The sequence below is a fragment of the Nannospalax galili genome, unplaced genomic scaffold (genome assembly GCF_000622305.1).
Source record: "Nannospalax galili isolate Female #2095 unplaced genomic scaffold, S.galili_v1.0 scaffold266, whole genome shotgun sequence".
Taxonomy (NCBI): Eukaryota; Metazoa; Chordata; class Mammalia; order Rodentia; family Spalacidae; genus Nannospalax; species Nannospalax galili.
The window spans coordinates 1,281,769-1,300,300 of NW_008355390.1; the positions used below are offsets into that span (position 1 = coordinate 1,281,769).

The window sequence follows — 18,532 nt, forward strand, 5'->3', positions numbered from 1 at the left end:
ATTCAGTTCAGAACATGCTAAAATTTCCCTTCTTAGTTTATAATTTTTCCCTTAGAACTTTAAAGGTATATTATGTTACAACTATCTGGAGATTTATTTTCTATTGCTGATCTGTAGTCACAAAATATATTTGAATCCTCCCAAATGTATAGAAACTCATAGATTCCATACATTACTACATGTATCATATCTAAAGGTAAAAATTCTAGAATGCCTTTTTGTAAACGTAAAAGTCTCTTCAGTTATTTGCTCCAGAATACAATACTCAATCACATTCTCTTCTTTTTCTCCATGTCTCGTTTTGGGGGGGTGCCATGTTCCTGCTATGGTGGCTCAGACTGGCCTCTTGAATTCAGGAATCTTAAGCCTCTACCTCCCAAGAGCTGGGAATATAGGAATCTACCACTTCACCAGGCTATACTCCTGATTCTCATCTCAGCATAGTTTATATGGAAATATAGCCCCTAAATCAAGATGCACATGATGACTTCTACTAAATATTATGAGTTTCTGTATCTTTGTCTTCTCACAATTCAGTGTTTTCCAGCAGTATGTAACATTTTAAATCCAAAGAGTATCTGTATGTAAGAAGAGGGGATCAATCATTATTTTTATGGTAACAATTATCCTAGACACTACACTTATCATAATTCGAATCAAAATATATAGTTCTATATATTTTATATTATAGTATATAGTTCTATATATTTTGTATTATAGTATATAGTTCTAGACTAACCAACTCCACCTAAAATGCAAACTGACTATAAACGCACCACTACTTCTTATTTAATGTAGGCACAAGATTTTAATTGCTTACAAAGATATCCCTAACAGACATCTCTGTGATATATTTAAACCAATTCCAAGTATCACAGCATATTAGTTTTCAAGTTTAATGTAGTAGTAAACATTTTATGACTTCATTTGTTCCAGTGGTATCAAATTATAGTATATTCACTGCCACCATGCCAAATCAAATAATAACTTCATTTGTAGAACCATATATAAAATTTCACGATATTCTTCTACACAAGTGTCTTTCACAAAATGGAAATGAGAGACAAAACCCTAAGCCAAGAAAAACTTAGGGATGCTGACCCTTCTACAGCAAGAAAGACACTCATCTTGGCAGGTGCCCATTACACTCCCTTAGTACGTGCTAAACATTCTCAGGGTCTCACAAGTAACTCTGAAATATAAACATGGATAATGACTATACTTTTAAAATAAGATTACAAAACTGGCTGGCCACACTCAACTTATGAAAAAATAACTTAATGCTCCATTAAAATACTGAAATACAAAATAAAGAAGATACACACAAATACATAATTCGAAAGTAATTCTAACTAGTAGCACAAATTCTATAAACATTTTGGCTGAGACATGAGAAAGGAGAAGGGTTGATATCAAAGTGTGAGAAAGAAAGGCAGCAGTCCAAAATCTCCCAGTGAAGACTGTAGCACTTGAAGAGGTTTGCTTACTTTCTCTGGCAGCATGAGGCTGTCAAATGGTCAACGTTCCCTTCTAAAAAGTAGTTGCTCTTCACACTGACACAGCCCAGAGATTTAAGCCTAAAACTTGGATGTATTTCAGCTTTCATTCCCTCTACTGTGCACTATAAATGTTTCATCTATTTGCAGAAAAAGTGACTTTAAAAATTAAACACTAAAAGAAAATGTAACTTAATAACTTATGACTGTAACAATAGGTCACACAGTTCAGTACACCACTGAAACCTAAAACTCACCTTTGTCTTTATAGTCAGTCCACTTTAGGACCTCGGGCTCTTTATGTCAAGATCAGTAAATACCTGCACTGAAGCCTGTCATCCTCCTAGAAGATGGTTTATTTTGTTTTTCCATTCGGTATGAATATATGCATAAAAATCCATCCTGTTTTTGCAAAAAGTTTTAATCTAAAACTTTCTAAAATATACCATGTAACAATAGTAGGTACCTATTCTGTGTAACTGGCACGTCTAAGAACTTAGCATGTTTTATCTCATTTAATCTCCTCAGCAACTCTATGATATGATTACTGTTATTGTCTACACTATAGATAAGGAAAGCCCAGGGAAAGATCACATGACTTGCTTTAGGTCCACAGCTAAATTCCATGCAATCAGACCCTGAAGTTTGTGCTCCTACTTCAACCTCAGACTGTTGAATACTAACTTCCAACATAGAAGGGGGAGATTTTCCTTTCCAAAAGAGCATCTATTTGTTTTGTAAAGGATTCTTCTAGATAATCAAGTGAAAAGAAATGTTGATTTTGATATTTTTTTTCAGGAGTCAAATAAGGAAAGATTCTGAATTGTATATTTTGGCCTGTAGAATGTATTACAATGTGATATAGTCCAAAGGGTAAGGAGTCCTAAACTGGACAAAAAGAATTAGCATGTTATTGTGACAAACAGATTTAAAAAATCCATATTTACAATATACATAACAGAAGACAGGAAGTTCCTATAGTAGAGATTGATGGCATGGCATTCAAATTCCAACAGTTTCAGGTTTCATGGAGCAAATAATGCTCCCAATTAAAGAAAAAAGAACGTAAAGAGCATAAATACTCTACTTCAAAATCTTTTCTGGTTTTACCTTTTGGTTTCGTGGTAAATCTTGAACATTTGATGGAGGCTTGTAATTCAGAACTAATCTTCTAAATTCCAAAAGATTGAATAATGACTGAAAAAGAACAATTTAAGATCGCTGAGAGAAAATTCTATTATTGGAACTGTGAATATTTTGAAATACTATTATCTTTTTAAATTTTTGAATGGCGGCTAAGAGCGAATAAACACAAGGCCCTGTGCATCCTAGGCAAGTGCCCTACAACTATGCTTCATTCCCAGTCCCAACATAGTATTCTTAATAAATAACAGTACTATTCTACTGCAAGGCAGCAATTATAAAGGGACAACTTTTTAAAGCCTACTGTGTACTACATCACTAAAAGCAATTTGTCAGCATGTACAAAAAGTTTCTACAAGATAAAACAAATACAACACAGGAAATTTTTAGACCCAGTCTACATCCTATACATTATCTAGAAAAATAGGGCACAAATCAACTTATTCACCAGATGTTAGGTGGTAAAGACATAATGAAATTACATGTTCTCTCAATGGCCAAGAAAACATATAGCCTAGTAGACAAATTACAATTCTAACAATAGAAATGGGACTCCAAGGTACAATTACACTAATTGTGTAAAAATATGAGAAAAACACCTATGAAAAGGCTTTCTGCAGGGGGATTTTGTTGGAGTTTTTAGTATTAGAGACTGAACCAGGGTCTTGGACTTGCTAAACCAAATTGCTAGCATTGAGCTAAATCAGCAACCACAGGAATGCTTGCTAAAAAATAGTTTGTGATCCATTATTGTCATCATTGTGAACATTTGTTTAATAATTAAGAAATAAAATAGCAAATACTAGAACATATATATTCATCTGAGTATTTTATAAAATTTTCCTTATGAACATTTTATATACTCGTGGATGTGCCACATATTTTACAATGTACTGTGTGCTTCATTCTTGAGTCAGTTTATATAATATATAAGTTGGTTTTCTTCATAAAACAGAAAAGCAGACTTACAAATTAAGGATAATAAGGTTTGTATTTTTTTTAATTATTAGGTAAGCTTTGAAAAATGGCTCACCACTTTCTAAAAAAGAATCCAGACAAATAGATGAACTGAAAAGAAAAATATGAATGTTTCTAATAGAAACTATGGAAAAATATTTGCTATTATCTGTGATTTCTTAATTGAACATTATATACAGATAAAATGATTCATTTATCCATTCTTTTCTTTCTTTCTTTCTTTGAGAAGGTATCTAACTATATTCCCCAAGAAGTCTCAAACTGCTAGGCACCAATGATCCTTCAGCCTCAGCCACCTGAGTAGAAGGGACAAAAGGTACACACCATTCTGCCCAGCTCATTTATTTATGCATTTAACAAGTATTTATGGCATGCCTACAGCATGCCAGATACTAGGAAAACAAAGAAGATAGAACTTTAAAATATTCAGTTCTCTAATGACTAGCTTTTATACTGCTGCAAGGTGCTATGCCTGCTACTGGAAAAGTAAACATCAACCCTGCACAGCTGTGAATCCTCCAGGCTATAACAACAAGTGACCTGGCACAATGTGCCCACTGGTACAATGGTGGTATGACTGCTATATGGGTAAGCAACCATTTTCTGACTGGATTTAAGGCCCTCTTCACAAGATGCAGCCCATACCTGGAACTGATAGCAGGCCTAGGAACTTGTGACTGTACAGGTCACAGGCCATAGGGGAGAACCTACGATTACTATTCTGCTACATAGACATAACATTAGATGAATATCTAATGACTTTTTGTTATACTCATAGATTAATGTGTCTCTCAACTCTCACCAGAGAAGTTTCTTCTTGAAGCAGGTGGTAGTTAATAGAGACCCACACATGGTCAACATGAAGGGAATAAAAATGTATAGAGTGCTTAGGTCTGAATAGGATACCTACATCAAACCCATGAACCAAGGCAGAAGGGCTAGAAAGAGTCTAGGAGTCAGAGGTGGTGTGTGAGTACAAGGACAATGTTTTTAGACAGCAGGGCAGTTACTCATGTGAATTCACGGCACCTGTGACAACAGGAACAAGACTTATGTAAACTCAAGCCAGACAAATCCCCAGCACAGAGGAAGGAGATCAGTAAGAAACCCCAAGCTAGCTGAGGAACTATAGGCAACCAATAGTTTTAGAGGGAAAGTCAATTTTCTTTAATGGTATGATACTAGATAGGCTGGTCAGACTCCAGGGTCTGGACCAATCCCAATGGGCATTTGGAGTCACAAATTAGACTTGATGGGCTTTAAACAATAATCATATTAAGAGTTACGAAATTAGGTGGGGAACAGATGGGGAAGATTTCGAATATGATCAAATATATTGTGTGAAATTCTCAAAAAGTCAATAAAATATTTTTAAATATCTAGTCTCTTATAAGGATTATTAACTTGTGGTTGCAGATTAAAATAATGATAACAAATGTACAAATGAGAAAGAATACCATTATAGCAACAATAGACCAAGATCAGCCTCTTAGGAAAAAGGCAGCATTTTAAAGCCAAACAAAATTTTTCCATAAGAAAAAGTGGAAAGAGTAAGGAAATCAAAAGAGGAAAAGGAATACAGAAAACCAAAGCTTCTGAATACGTGAAATATTTTTTAAAAAATCAAACATCAAAGACCTCTTACTAAACACTCACATTAAAAGACTGATGAGCAACAAAGAATCACTGGTAAACATCCAGAACAAAGAGCTCAGCAATGCTGCCACCTTTTTAATAAGGTGATAGCCAGATGGTGACTTCGTACCTTTCTGTAAAGTGGCAGAGAAACACTTGAAATAAGAACTAGAGAAATGGCATACAAGTACAGGGGAATATGAACCATCCCTAGAAGGCATTTTAAAGAGGAGAATTTGGCAAATTAGGAGAATCCTAACGCCACTATTATGCTACCAACTTCCACTGTAAAATGTTTTCCTTGTTTCTGAACAGTACAGATTTCCTTTGGCATGGGTCTGCGAAATGTTTTTTTTTCTTCATTTTGAAGGACTTTTGGCTCTGGGTGGCCAGTTAAAATTTTTCCCAGCTCTTTGAAGGCATGGCTTCTGTTGGAGAGTCAGCTTGGTTCTTTTTGCTGATTTGCAGAGGTAACATAGCCACTTTCACCTTATTTCCTATGAACTCTTCAAGCCGAGTAAGTTCTAGCCCTCAGAAAACTCTATAACTGAAATTTCACAGTACATTTCTGTCATAGCTTGAACAAATTCCAACAAACTTCACAAATCACAATAAAAGCTCTGAATGCTAATGTAATTTCTTTCTTTGTTAAGTGAAAAGGTTTCATTTATAACATCTCAGCTCATATCTGAGAAATAAATGTTGGAAAATGAAAAACTAACATTTTAATTACTGAATATAAAAAATAAAAAGTTCCTCAAAACAATGTAATACACTTACAGTTAAAAAACAAAAGTTTAAGTGAGTTTTTGACAACTTTTTCCCCACCCAGTTTTCCACAAAAGGAAGCTTTATGATTTTCCCCCAAAGCTGTCTTTATTAGGCTATAATAGCCCAAATTTTTAAGGCTAGAAGATAACCTGTTCTGGGTCTCTAGATTTCTATAAGAGAAAAATCTTAAATATCTATGCTTGCTGTCTTAATAGTTACTATCATTAGATAAATTTCAAAGCTAGTAAAATTACTATTTTTTAATAAGCAAGGAAGAAAAAGTCATATTTTTCCAGTACATTCCACCCCACTCCCAAACACACACAAAATGAAATGTAAAGCAAAAAGCATGGTCAACTAATGAACTTAGAGTGGAATGGATGTAACTGTATCCCATTTGAATTAAGATAGTGAAAAAAGTTTAATTGGTTAAAATAAAAGGATAATCCCTGCATCTATGAGTAATAATTTATCACTTCAAGCAGGACTTTCCTGTGAGTACTGGCTGAAGAAATGGAAGCATCCATTCTGGCTAACAAACACCACTCGTTTCTAAGTGTGTTCTCTTTTTGTACTTCTCAAAGACAAACTTCTGACAAATGAGTACCATTTTAATGACACAATACTGGGAATACAGGCAGCAGAACAAATTCATAAACACTCAGATCACAGCCTTAAATCTGTTCTTCATATCTCAAAATGTCTGACCTATGAAATGAATAAAATCTTACTGACAGTGCAAGTCAAGTGAGACAGCCTACAGGGAAGAGTTTCAGAAACAACTGGTAATGCCAACAGATCAAGACTGCAAATAAATATTATATATTGCTCTTGGCAATAGAATTAAATAGAATTAAGCTTACTGGAAAAGAAACCATAAATTTATATTAATTCAGATACCTCAATTTACTGTCTTAGAAATACAGATAATGCACCATATTATTTATTATTGAGTATCACAGCACAATACAGAATGAGGCATAAATCCAGAAAGCCCAATGAAATTCAATAATATGACAAGCATAAGTGTGGACGTTATAAAGTGTACTAATTTTATAGAAACAAAGTTAAAATTACAGTTTTAATTAGTCACCCAAATATGACAAGCTTAACAGAAAATGAACAAGAAAAGCAGGTGCTTCTAATACTATATAAAAGTTAAAGCCATCATAAACATAGATTTAGAAAGTTTAAAAAAATCATCTGAGTATAAAAATAAATGGCATACATGTCCAATAATATTAATTCCTCATGAATAAATAATAACCTATACTTCAACTGCCTTATAAAACTAAACACAAATTATTTAGAGAATTTTAAAATTTAATTTCTTTGTGTTTTTAGTCTTTTTGAGACAGGTCCTCCCTGTAGCCCTAAGCTGGCTTCAAACTCCTTATACAGATCAGGCTGGCCTTGATCATACAAAGATCTACCTGCCTCTGTCTCCCAAATGCTGGGAATAAATGTGTGAGCCATCACACCAGGGTCTAAATTTAAATGTTTATTATTCACATCAATAGAGAATGGTAAAAAAAAAATTATGGCAACTGTCATTATTACATAAAAAAGCTAAAATCAGAGATCAAGCTAAATATATTATCAAAAAAAATCCAAATTGAAAGGATAATTAGATATGTGTATCTACAAACATCTCCTATTTTAGATAAAGCTAACAGAACATTTCACAAGGATTTCCTAAGGTAAAAATAAAATGTGTTAATCTTGATTTATCAGTATTTATCTTTACAACATTCTCACATATGCACTGAGGTATATTTACATATCTATGTAACCCTCAAACAAAATGCCTCTTTATTAAAGAATTCTTGTGTAGTTATGAGTGTAATACTATGAATATTTTCCTTACATACAACTCTGATCTCACAAAACTTCAATTCTGAATTCCTGTCTTGGGTACAATGCTCCTCTACATTTTCAAGGAAAAACATACAAAATTATCTTCTTCCTACCTCTCTGGAATTCCATAAAACAGCAGCAATTCCTAATTGCAAGAAATCAGGAAAAATCAATTTTACATAAATGGAAGGTGTTAACTTGTGTTCTATTATTAAAGCTCCCCATTGAAGCCAGGTATTATGCTGCATGCCTGTAATCCCAGTGCTCAGGAGACCAAGGCAGGAGGATCATAAATTGACATTAATCCTTACTTAGCAAGGTATAATGATAATTCTAGCACTCAAATGTTGAGGCAAGAGATCATAAGTTCTAGGCCAGCCCAGGTTATATGTAGAGAACCTGTCTCATAAGACAGTGAAGCCAGCTACCTTTAATCCTAGCACTGGCGAGGCAGAGGCAGAGAGATCTCTGTGAGAAGGCCAGCCTGTTCTGTGTAGCCAGTTCTAGGCCAGCAGGGTTAGAGGGAGACTCTGTCTCAAAATGAAACCAAACAAACAGACAGACAAAAAAGACAATGAAGAAAAAAAAAATCACACTGAGAATGGAAGACAAGAAGGGGTAGGGGTGTTGAAATTTCCACACCACATTATGACACAAATATCAGAACCCTACCTGCACTTCGAAAGCATACAAGGAACATAGCCCAGATCACGGTCAGTGCTCCCACACCCACTAGGTAAGAGCTGGATATAGATCCTTACCTGAATGACAGCACTAAACCAGCAAGTATTACCAACATTCTTCAGCCCAACAGGAGCTTTGTCTTGTCTTTTTCTATCATAAGGGTTTCGAGAATCTCTCCAAACTTCTGTAGGTGTTCTCTTCAAACATGCTTTATTTTCTGCTATGCTGGCTTCAAGAACTCTTAAGCAATGAAGAGACAATATTGAAAAGATTTACAATATTACAGAATACTATACTCTAGGAAACAAATATACTGTGAACTTTAAGGATTTTATTACTCACGCTCTAATGTGTTCAGGGAAGTAATATTTAATGCTAACAATACTCGAGTAGAAATCAGACTTCATTAAGAACATGACAGTGCCAGTGCCAGTGAAGGAAAGCACTTTTCCTAAGAAAATTTCAATTGCAAAGCCTTAATTGGATTAGAAATAAAATAATCTTTATCTTTTTTTTTTAATTTACATTCATGTACTACAGAATGACAATTTGGTCAACAAGAGACTGCATATGCAACAGTGGTCCTAAGGGATTACAATTGTGATGAAAAATCCCTTTGCCTAGTGGCCTTAAAAGCACTGTAATCTTGTAACACAAAGCGTGTGTGTGATGATGATGGACTGTACTGCCAGTCCTTAACTTTTAGCCAAGACACTGGCTACTTTTCTTTGGGGCTAAAAGTCACAATGTCCTTGGGCTTCTTAGCAACATACTCTGCTCCAAAGGCCAAAAATGCCAAAAGTATTTTGGAGCTTTTATCTAATCCCCAAAATATTTTAGGGTTACCTCTTCAGAGGGGGTAATGTTAGAGTAGAAAAAGCAAGAAAGCAAGAAAGCAAGAAAGAGAGAGAGAGAGAGAGAGAGAGAGAGAGAGAGAGAAAGAGAGAGAGAGAGAAAGAAAGAGAACGAAAGAAGGAAAGAGAGAAAGGAAGTGAGAGCGAGAGAAAGGAAAAGAAAGGAAAGAAAGAAAGAAAGAAAGAAAGAAAGAAAGAAAGAAAGAAAGAAAGAAAGAAAGCGTACATGAAGTTGTCAGAAAAAAGTGATGGGGAGATATGGGAGGAGTCGGAAGGAAAGGAATGGGCGTGGATTTGATCAGAACACCTTATATGCATGTATGAAATTTTCAATAATTTCTTTTAAAGTTGAAAAAAAACTAGCACTTAAAATTATGCACAGTGCAGAACACTTAAAAACTATGATACTGTATTCATATATTCAATATACTATATTATTTACCACTACTTTACAGTGGACTTTCCATTTCACAAGGTTTACTGCAAAACAGAAGTGCATGCTATGTGGGCAGAAGTCTCACACTTGTCATGTTTCCTTTGTCTCCTTGATTGCATCAAGGGAGTACATCAAGGTGATAACATATCATCTAGGTTTGTGTATGCACACTGATGAAATTGCCTACTGACTTCTTTATTTTATTAATACTAATCTGCTATACAAATTTCCCTTTTTTCATATTCATATGCGGAAAAACCATTTTTTTGCATCAAGTGCACCTTCAATATTATAATCTTTCTCACATGATAGAGTATCTTGAAATACATTCTCTGAAAATAAAAGAAAACTACTTTACTTCTGATCAAAGTTGAAGTGCCATCAAGTGTTATAATTATTCAAAAGCAACTATTTATCTAAATCGTTTTTAAAAGTAAAAGACCTAATTTATAGGGTATCTCAAGTATGTCACAGATAGGCCAGGTTAAACTGTACAAATACAGTCTATGTGCTTTTGAATTTTCATTTAACATTGTCAGCATTAAATATTACTCACAACCAAAGATCAAGACAATGAATTTTAAGTCTTTACATCTCAATGCAAATACAATGTCTTACTCAGGATAGCTTTCAAAGTACCACTTAAAGGAATTAAAGGGCTAGAAAGATAGTTCAGTTAGTTGGTTAAAGCATTTCCTGCCTAAGAATTAGGACCTGAGTCTTAATTGATCCCCTGCATGCAAACCAAAAGCTAGGTACGGTGGCATGCACTTGTAATCCCAGCACTGGAGAAGTAGACAGCTCCTAAGGGATGACACTCAAGGCCAACCTCAGGTGCACACACACACACACACACACACACACACACACACATTAAAAAGCCTCACTAACAGAAAGGATTATATACCCTTGTTGAACACTTTGAGACTATTACACAATAATTTAAAGTCAGAAAAAAATATCCTATTAATATTTTAAGAAAACTGGTAGATTCCATTGTTAAAATCTGTTTTACAGTTAAAAGAACAATGGAGTCAAAAGACTCATTGCTGACCTTAGAAACTCATTTAACCTTTTGAAAGCTAAATTCATTTCAGTAAAATAGAGATACACTGCTCCCAAATAGGTGTTTACAGAACTGCAGTCAGTTATCATCCAACGATTTACATCTGCAGTGCAGTTTAAGACCACATTTATTTATTTAATCCTCAGATGGATCAAATTACTTTTAAGCGAAAAGTTTCACTTAGTCAACTGAAAAATACATCTTTGATTTATCCTGATGTTTGTGTATGAAGGTGTGTGTGTGTGTGTGTGTGTTTGTGTGTAAAACTTCAGAGCCTAGTTGAGAATCTCAAGCTCATGGGATGCATCCATCTGACCACCTATTTATGTAAACTGAGATTTACAGGAACAGTTATGCTCATTATAAGTGAGTTGTGCCTGTTTTCCACAACACAAGAATTGAGTAGTTATGGCCAACAAAGTTAAAAATTTTTATTATTGGCTCTTTACAGAAAAAGTCTGTAACCTCTGCTATAAATTACTGAAGTTGAACTGAGAGTAGAAAGAAACAACAACAAAAAAATTAAATGCATGACTAAATTTAATGCTCCATAATTTCAAAATCTTGAAAGGCTCAGAACTAAAATATGAAGTTTGATTAGATAAAACATAAAAGCAATACAGAACATTAGCAATTCATTTAGATGAAGTATATCTTACTGCCTCTTAAAATGGAATTCCATCATTATTTCTATAATTAAAAGTATTTATTTACATAAACTTTATACAAATTGGGTTTTTACCTGCTAATGGCTTGCTCTTCATCAGTTATTCCAGTTTCTCTGAATGCCCTGTTTGATTCTGCCAAACTCAAGGCAATCGCTCTCTGAAGATCATCTTTGTCATCTCCAGTGAGATCAATCACATCTGAAAAGCAAAAATATCTTTTTCAAAATTAAGTCAAACAAATGAAAAAGAATTGCTTTTATAGTGCTTTTAAGCCCAATATACCTTTCCAAACAAAAGTCAGTACCAAGTTAATTCTCTACTTCTTTCATAAGAATGAACCTTTCTAGGGCTGGAGAGATGGCTCGGCAGTTAGGAGGACTAGCACTGGCTACTCTTGCAGAGGACCCAGGTTTGAATTCCAGCACCCATCTGTAACTCCAGTTCTCTGAGATTTGGTGCCCTCTTCTTTCCACTGCGGGCACTGTACAACATGGGTGCACCCACATACATGCAGGCATGACCGTTGTACACATTCAAAATAAAAATAAAAGAATGAACCTTCTAAAAAGAATACACACATGTAACCAATTATTCTTGGCAACTTCATAGTCTCTTGTATAAAATGCAGCAAAAGTTGTAAAGGCAAATTATTTTTCAGTGCAGAAAAACCTCAGTATTAACTATGAAATCCCTTATTAAAAGCTAATAAGCAGAAAGACTGCTAAGAGAATGCTCCAAATAAAGCTACCACATATTTACACTGATGCTCTGTGAATTAAATATATATTACATTTTCTGACCAGAGGGGTGTGTGTGTGTGTGTGTGTGTGTGTGTGTGTGAGAGAGAGAGAGAGAGAGAGAGAGAGAGAGAGAGACTGGCAGAATATGCCACACAGTGAAGAGTGGTGAGCTCAAGGGAAGAAGAAAGTATAAGGAGATGTCACTTTTGCTACATACACTTTTGTTTAAAATATGTAGTTCTTTTCATTTAAAACAAGCCTTCCATTTACAAAGAGATATACAAGTGAAAATGAAAGAAACTATTCATTTCTTCTCTCACAAAAGACAGCTTGGATACTAAGCATTAATTCTTTTTTTCTAACAGATAAAAACGTCAACTATTATTACCTTCAGTAAAACCATAATTTAGTCCAATTTTCCAATATGTAGAAGTCGATTTCTTCCAAAGAGAAGATGTCAATCACAAATACTCCTGTTATTATGTAAGCAATGATGTGAAACATTTTGATGAGAAAAACAATGTATAATTGGAATTACCTTTTTGTTTTGGACATGTTTTATATTCATCTGGCTTATATTTCAAACATGTTTAAAATTTATTAATTTTCTTTGAAATGACTGAATTTTAAAAGAGAAAATCAAAAAGTACAGGATAGGGAAACCTGCCTTAATTTTCCTGTGTTTTGTGGGTTTTTTTTTTCAATTTTAATTCTTTAATAATTTCTCACAGGTATTCTCTTTACATTATATACATTATCACTGAATTATAAAAATTATATATTTATATTACTCTCAAAAGTCACAAGCTACACTGGGTGTGGTGATCCATGACTTTAATTCCAGCCCTCAGGGGGAAGAGGAATGAGATCCAGGTCAGCTTGGTCTACAAAGTGAGTTCCAGGGAAGCTGGGTCTAGGGAGACCATGCCAAAAAAAAAAAAAAAAATTAAAATAAAATTTAAAATCAAAGCTTATTGAGAAAAACTAATGCATACTGATGATTACAAAAGTCTACTTTTACTTATCTATACTTTTTAAACTTTGTTTATTTTATATATTTTTATTGAATTTTTTATGATTTTCACACAATTTTATATGATAGAATTGATTCCCTCCCCTATCCACACCTTTACCTATTGTTCCCACACCCAATTAAAGAACTTTATTATATATAAAATAAGGTCTATAGAATCTAATTTTTGTCCCCAAATAGCCTTCAGTGTGGGTCCATCCACTGGAGCCTGGTTAACCTACTAAGAGTCCCATGCTTGAAAGAGACTGTCCCTGTCCCTCCCAGAAGCCAGTAGCTGCCAAAATTTCCTTAAGTGGAGTTGGGGTTTCTTACTCACATCCCCATGTCTATGATGGGATTTTTGTCTGATTTGAGCTTGCATACGACTTGCACATGCTGTCACCATTGCTGTGAGTTCCTATGAGTAACTGACCAGCTGTCTGGAAAACACTGTTTCCTTGTGGTGGTTATCCACCACCTCTGGCTCTTACAATTTCCACCTCCTCTTTCACAATGACCCCTGAATCTTGAAAGAGAAGTTTGATATAGGTATCCTATTCAGGGATAAACACACTGCAGCCTCTTGTTCTCTGCCAATTGGACAGTTGTAAGTTTCTGTTTTAATCACCATTTGCTACATAATGACAGTTCTCTGGTGAGAGTTGATATGCATTAATCTAAGGGTGTAAAAATAAGTCATTAGAAGTCAGTTTAATACTATAACTATTTAATAGAAAACTAGTATTAGGCTGTCCCCTATGTCTTGTGACCAGTCTAGCCTCAGGTTCCTAAGTCTGATATCACTATCAGGTATGGGCTACATCCTATGAGGTAGACCATAAATCCAATTATGAGAGAGGTTGGTTACTCATATTTGTACCCCTACAGCACCAGTGGACATATCTTACCAGGCCAATTGCTACAGTCAAGAGGATACCCAGATGGGTAATACTGATAATTTTTCATCCCAGTAGCCTGCATAGCACTTTCTAGCACTATGGACACTAGTCATTAGGGATGAGATTCTAAAATCAACACCATCTTGGGTTCTCCTTATTTGTTCTACAGCTCATGTATATAATATCTTCAGCAATAGAGTCTGTATTAGTCACTTTTCTGTCGCTGTGATAGAAACAGTGACCCAAGCAATTTATAGAAGGGTTTATTTGAGCTTACGGTTCCAGCAGAATTACAGTCCGTCATGGCAGGGAGTCATGGTGTCTGGAGCAGGAGCAGCTGAAGTGAAGCTCTCACATCATCATGCAGGCACAAGAAGCAAGAGGGCAAATGGAGATCTGGCAAGGCTTAAGAACTCTCTAAGCCCAACCCCAGTGACATGCTTCCTCCAGGATAGCCACACTTTCTAAAACCTCCCAAAACAGTGCCATTATCTGGAGACAAAATGTCCCAACACTTGGAGCCTATGGGGGACATTTTCATTCAAACCACCACAGAGTCTTGGCATCAAGTTCTGATGGGTAACCAAGAGCAGGGGCAATGACCAGTAATTTTTGAGGGTGCATGGGACCCCTATCAACAGCTTCTAGAGGAGGAGTCCATTCCTGGCATTGATGATTTTTAACTTACCCTATGATGTCTAGAAGGGGCAATGGCCTCCTGTTGTTATAAGGTAACTCTCTTTTTACATTGCACATGTATATACTTTAGTAAGCTTCTGTAGTACTAGGTTTCCATATAGCTTTTTCTGGAGACTTTTAGTGTTACTGATCCCTCCCATACTATGCTTTTTATCCAACAGTAGTATACAAAAAAATTGAGAATATTAGAAAGAATACTTGTCATGAAAGGTGTTTGTGTGAAAAATGTCCTTAATACAATAAACTCCATAAAAATACAGTAAGGCCCCAAATATTCAATCATGTGTAGAAAAGGAGGTCAAACATGTAGTACACAGTCATGAATGGCACAAACAGTTAAAATGATGAAACACCTTACATATGCCAGCAAACCCAAGGTTTCACAAATCTGGCTACAAGATCCAAATCTACAAAGACCACAACTAATAAAGTATGAAGCCATCCTGTCCAGATTATATAATGAAGGAACAGGCTGGGACTACCTAGGTATGAAATACATCATAAAACAAGAGCCATCTTGAACAGGGACAATGAAGGGAGAGGAAATACATTTGAAAATCACAGAAAAGAAGAAAATAAAATTTTAGGACAGGATCAATTAACCCTACAAGAGTCCAATCCCACATTCTTGTAGTGTTTTCTTCACAAACAAAAAGTCTATCTTTCATATTCACTTGCAAGGATGATTATGAATAAAATTGGGTCACATCAATAGGATGCATAACATGAGATTCTGAAGGCAGAAGGAGCAGCCATGATCCTGCTGCTTCTGACTGTTTTGTTCCAACATGATTTAACAGGGTAGGTTGTTCTACAGCAGCATTCCCATATCCACAGTCCAATGCATAAAGTCAACTGGGAGCAGAAATGGCAACCAGACTTGCACTCCAATGCCAGCAGAGCTTGGTAATACTTACTCATCTAGCTTTCTGTTCCCTTGGCCAAAGCTACAGAAAGGATGTTCTTCATCCGAACCATCCTAGAAGCTGTCTGGTTAGTTCTGCAATGATCTGCAGTCACTTCAGAATACTGAGCTAGATAGGATAGGGAGAGATCCCTCCCTCAAGTCCCTTCAGTGATGTTTTTAATAACCCAATTCCCTGTATTAAATTCCTTCTTTAAAATTTTGCTGTTACATTCATACTGATCGTGTTAACCAGTAGGGGTAAAACAAGCACATCTTGCACCAATCAAGGGACCAGCATCAAGTTGTAATTCCTTCTATTACTTCAAAATAAGCACAAGCACCACTTTTTTAAAGTTCCAATTTCTCTTAAGAATTACAACTTTGACCAAAAAAAGTAATTTTATTAACTATCAAACCCTGACTTACAAGGTAGTTTGTTTGTGACTGAATAAAACTGCATAAAGTTTGTATATAAAAAGCAAGTTGAAAATGTCTAGCCAATGTTGGAGTTGCAAGATTAAACTAGTATTTTTTTGTTTAATTATTTTCATTTAATGTGTATGAGTGTATTGCCTGCATATACATAAGTACACCCATGTCATGCAATGCCCACAGAAAGCAGAAGAGGGTGTCAGATCCCCTGGAACTGGAGTTACCACAAGAGCAGCCAGTGCTCTTAACTGCTGAACCATCTCTCCAGCCCTTAAACTAGTATTTTTTATAGAATAACATTTTTACAGGAAAGCACAAATAAAAAAAAAACAAACCTAAATTATAAATATTTAAACTTTGGTTTGACCTGCCACTGCAGAGTATTGGTTGACAAAATTGATAGGGAATTTTCATCCAAACTCAGAACTTTTAAAAAAACATGTGCATCTATTAGCAGATTTGATATTTTAACATAGTATTCTTCCACAATATTGAAGTTTTTTTTTCAAATTACCAATGCAGTCTGACAGAATCATGCATGAGTAACAGATCTATTCATGCAGTAAGACCCTGAGAGATTTTACTGTATAACAGTGTGAAAAAACTGAGAATCATCAAACAGTACTGAAATACTGGTGGGACTCTGAATTTGCACTATGATCTTCAGAAAAGTAAGAACCAGAGAGTTTTGGTATGAAATTAAACAGAATATATATTGTTATCTGAATGATCAGTTAAAATCCTCTTCCTTTTCCTAAACTTAATCTGTATTAAGGCAGATTTTCTCCACATGGCAGAACCAAAACAACCTATTCCAACAAAATGCCAACTCAGAAGCAGATCTAAGATTCCAATTCTTCTCTATCACCGTGAGTAGACATGTACAACAAAGTACAGCAATGTACTATTTGCTAATTTCTTTAAGAAAAAAATTTTTAATTAAATTTTATTTTACATCTATGGAGTGTTATGCTGAATGTGTGTAAATGCACCCATGTTGTGCAGTACCCGCAGAGGACAGAGGAGGGCGTTGGCTCCCCTAGAGCTGGAGTTATAAACAGTTGTGAGCTGCTATGTGGGCGCTGAGATTCAAACCTGGGTCTTCTGCAAGAACAGCCAACACTCTTAACCACTGACCCATCTCTCCAGCTCCCTCAGAAAATTATTTTATATAAAATTTTTATATAAACATAGAATATATTTTATTTTAGTAAGAATTAACAAATATTCTAAGGGATCTCTAAATTTCAAGTTCTAATTCAGTAAATACTTTGTATTAACAAAAACTCTTTGCGCACCACAATAAATTTATGAATTTAAAGTAGTCCTGAGATCAAAAGCATGTCACATTAAACACAAACATTTTAAAAATATTTTTTATTATTTTTATTTTATGTGTATGAGTGTATTGCCTGCATGCAAGTAAGTACACCAGTGTCGTGCAGTGCCCACAGAGGACAGAAGAGGGTGTTGGATCCTCTGGAACTTGAGTTATGGACAGTTGTTAGCTGCCATGTAGGTGCTGGGAATCGAACCCAGGTCCTCTGCAACAGCAGTCATTGCTCTTAACCACTGAGCCAGCTCCTCCAGACCCCAACACAAATATAATTTATAAGAAATATAATTGAAGGTAGAATTTTGGTATTTATAATTTAATTTAAAATTTTTGAACTGGCCAAAAATAAATAAAACACAATCATGCCAGAGAGAGAAGAGATGCTTCTTGCTTTCTTTTCCAGAAGGAAATGAAGTAAATTTTGCTATGTGATTCCTAAGTGTCAGTAGCCACTGTGATGAAGCCAGGGCTCAAGAGAGTAGTACCCGCACTCTCCACTATGACAACACATCTATGCTGTCTAGTCATACACATTTATATTATCTGCCCTGCCCTCGTATCATGGCAAACATTTCTTACACTGGCATAAATAGAATGACCATGCTCAATGGCTCCAGCTACCCTTGTCTATCAATCTCTAATCCTTGAGGGACTGGAGAAAGGTACAACTATAACCTAGAGGGAGTCTGAGCTGCATTTCCTTGTATTGAGCAATACTACAATTTAAATAGTACAAAAGGCTGAGATCAGATAGTATCAGTCTTGCATTGACAGATTGAGAATTTCTCTTTCACACAATGGAAAAGGTTTACTTATTTGTGATTTTACTGTAAGTACAATTTTCACCATGGTGCTCCATTATTCCATAAGGCTGCTTCTTATTATTATTTTAGAACAATGTGGCTATCCTAAAAGACCA

The 18,532-nt window shown here is 35.2% G+C and overlaps 1 protein-coding gene across 3 annotated transcripts in view; it reads right to left on the minus strand.

The window, feature by feature from the left end:
* Usp25 (ubiquitin specific peptidase 25) overlaps positions 1-18,532 on the minus strand; it is a 143,638-nt gene that overhangs the window by 73,912 nt on the left and 51,194 nt on the right. For 2 of the 3 annotated variants that reach the window (XM_008852535.3, XM_008852533.3), the window contains exons 4-6: positions 11,663-11,786; positions 8,642-8,804; positions 2,607-2,693 (exon numbers count right to left, since the gene is read on the minus strand). In XM_008852535.3, coding sequence (XP_008850757.1) covers positions 2,607-2,693; positions 8,642-8,804; positions 11,663-11,786 — 374 coding nt within the window. Of the gene's footprint in view, positions 1-2,606; positions 2,694-7,993; positions 8,254-8,641; positions 8,805-11,662; positions 11,787-18,532 lie in introns of those variants that run through there. The other variant, XM_029555783.1, reaches the window with a different exon arrangement.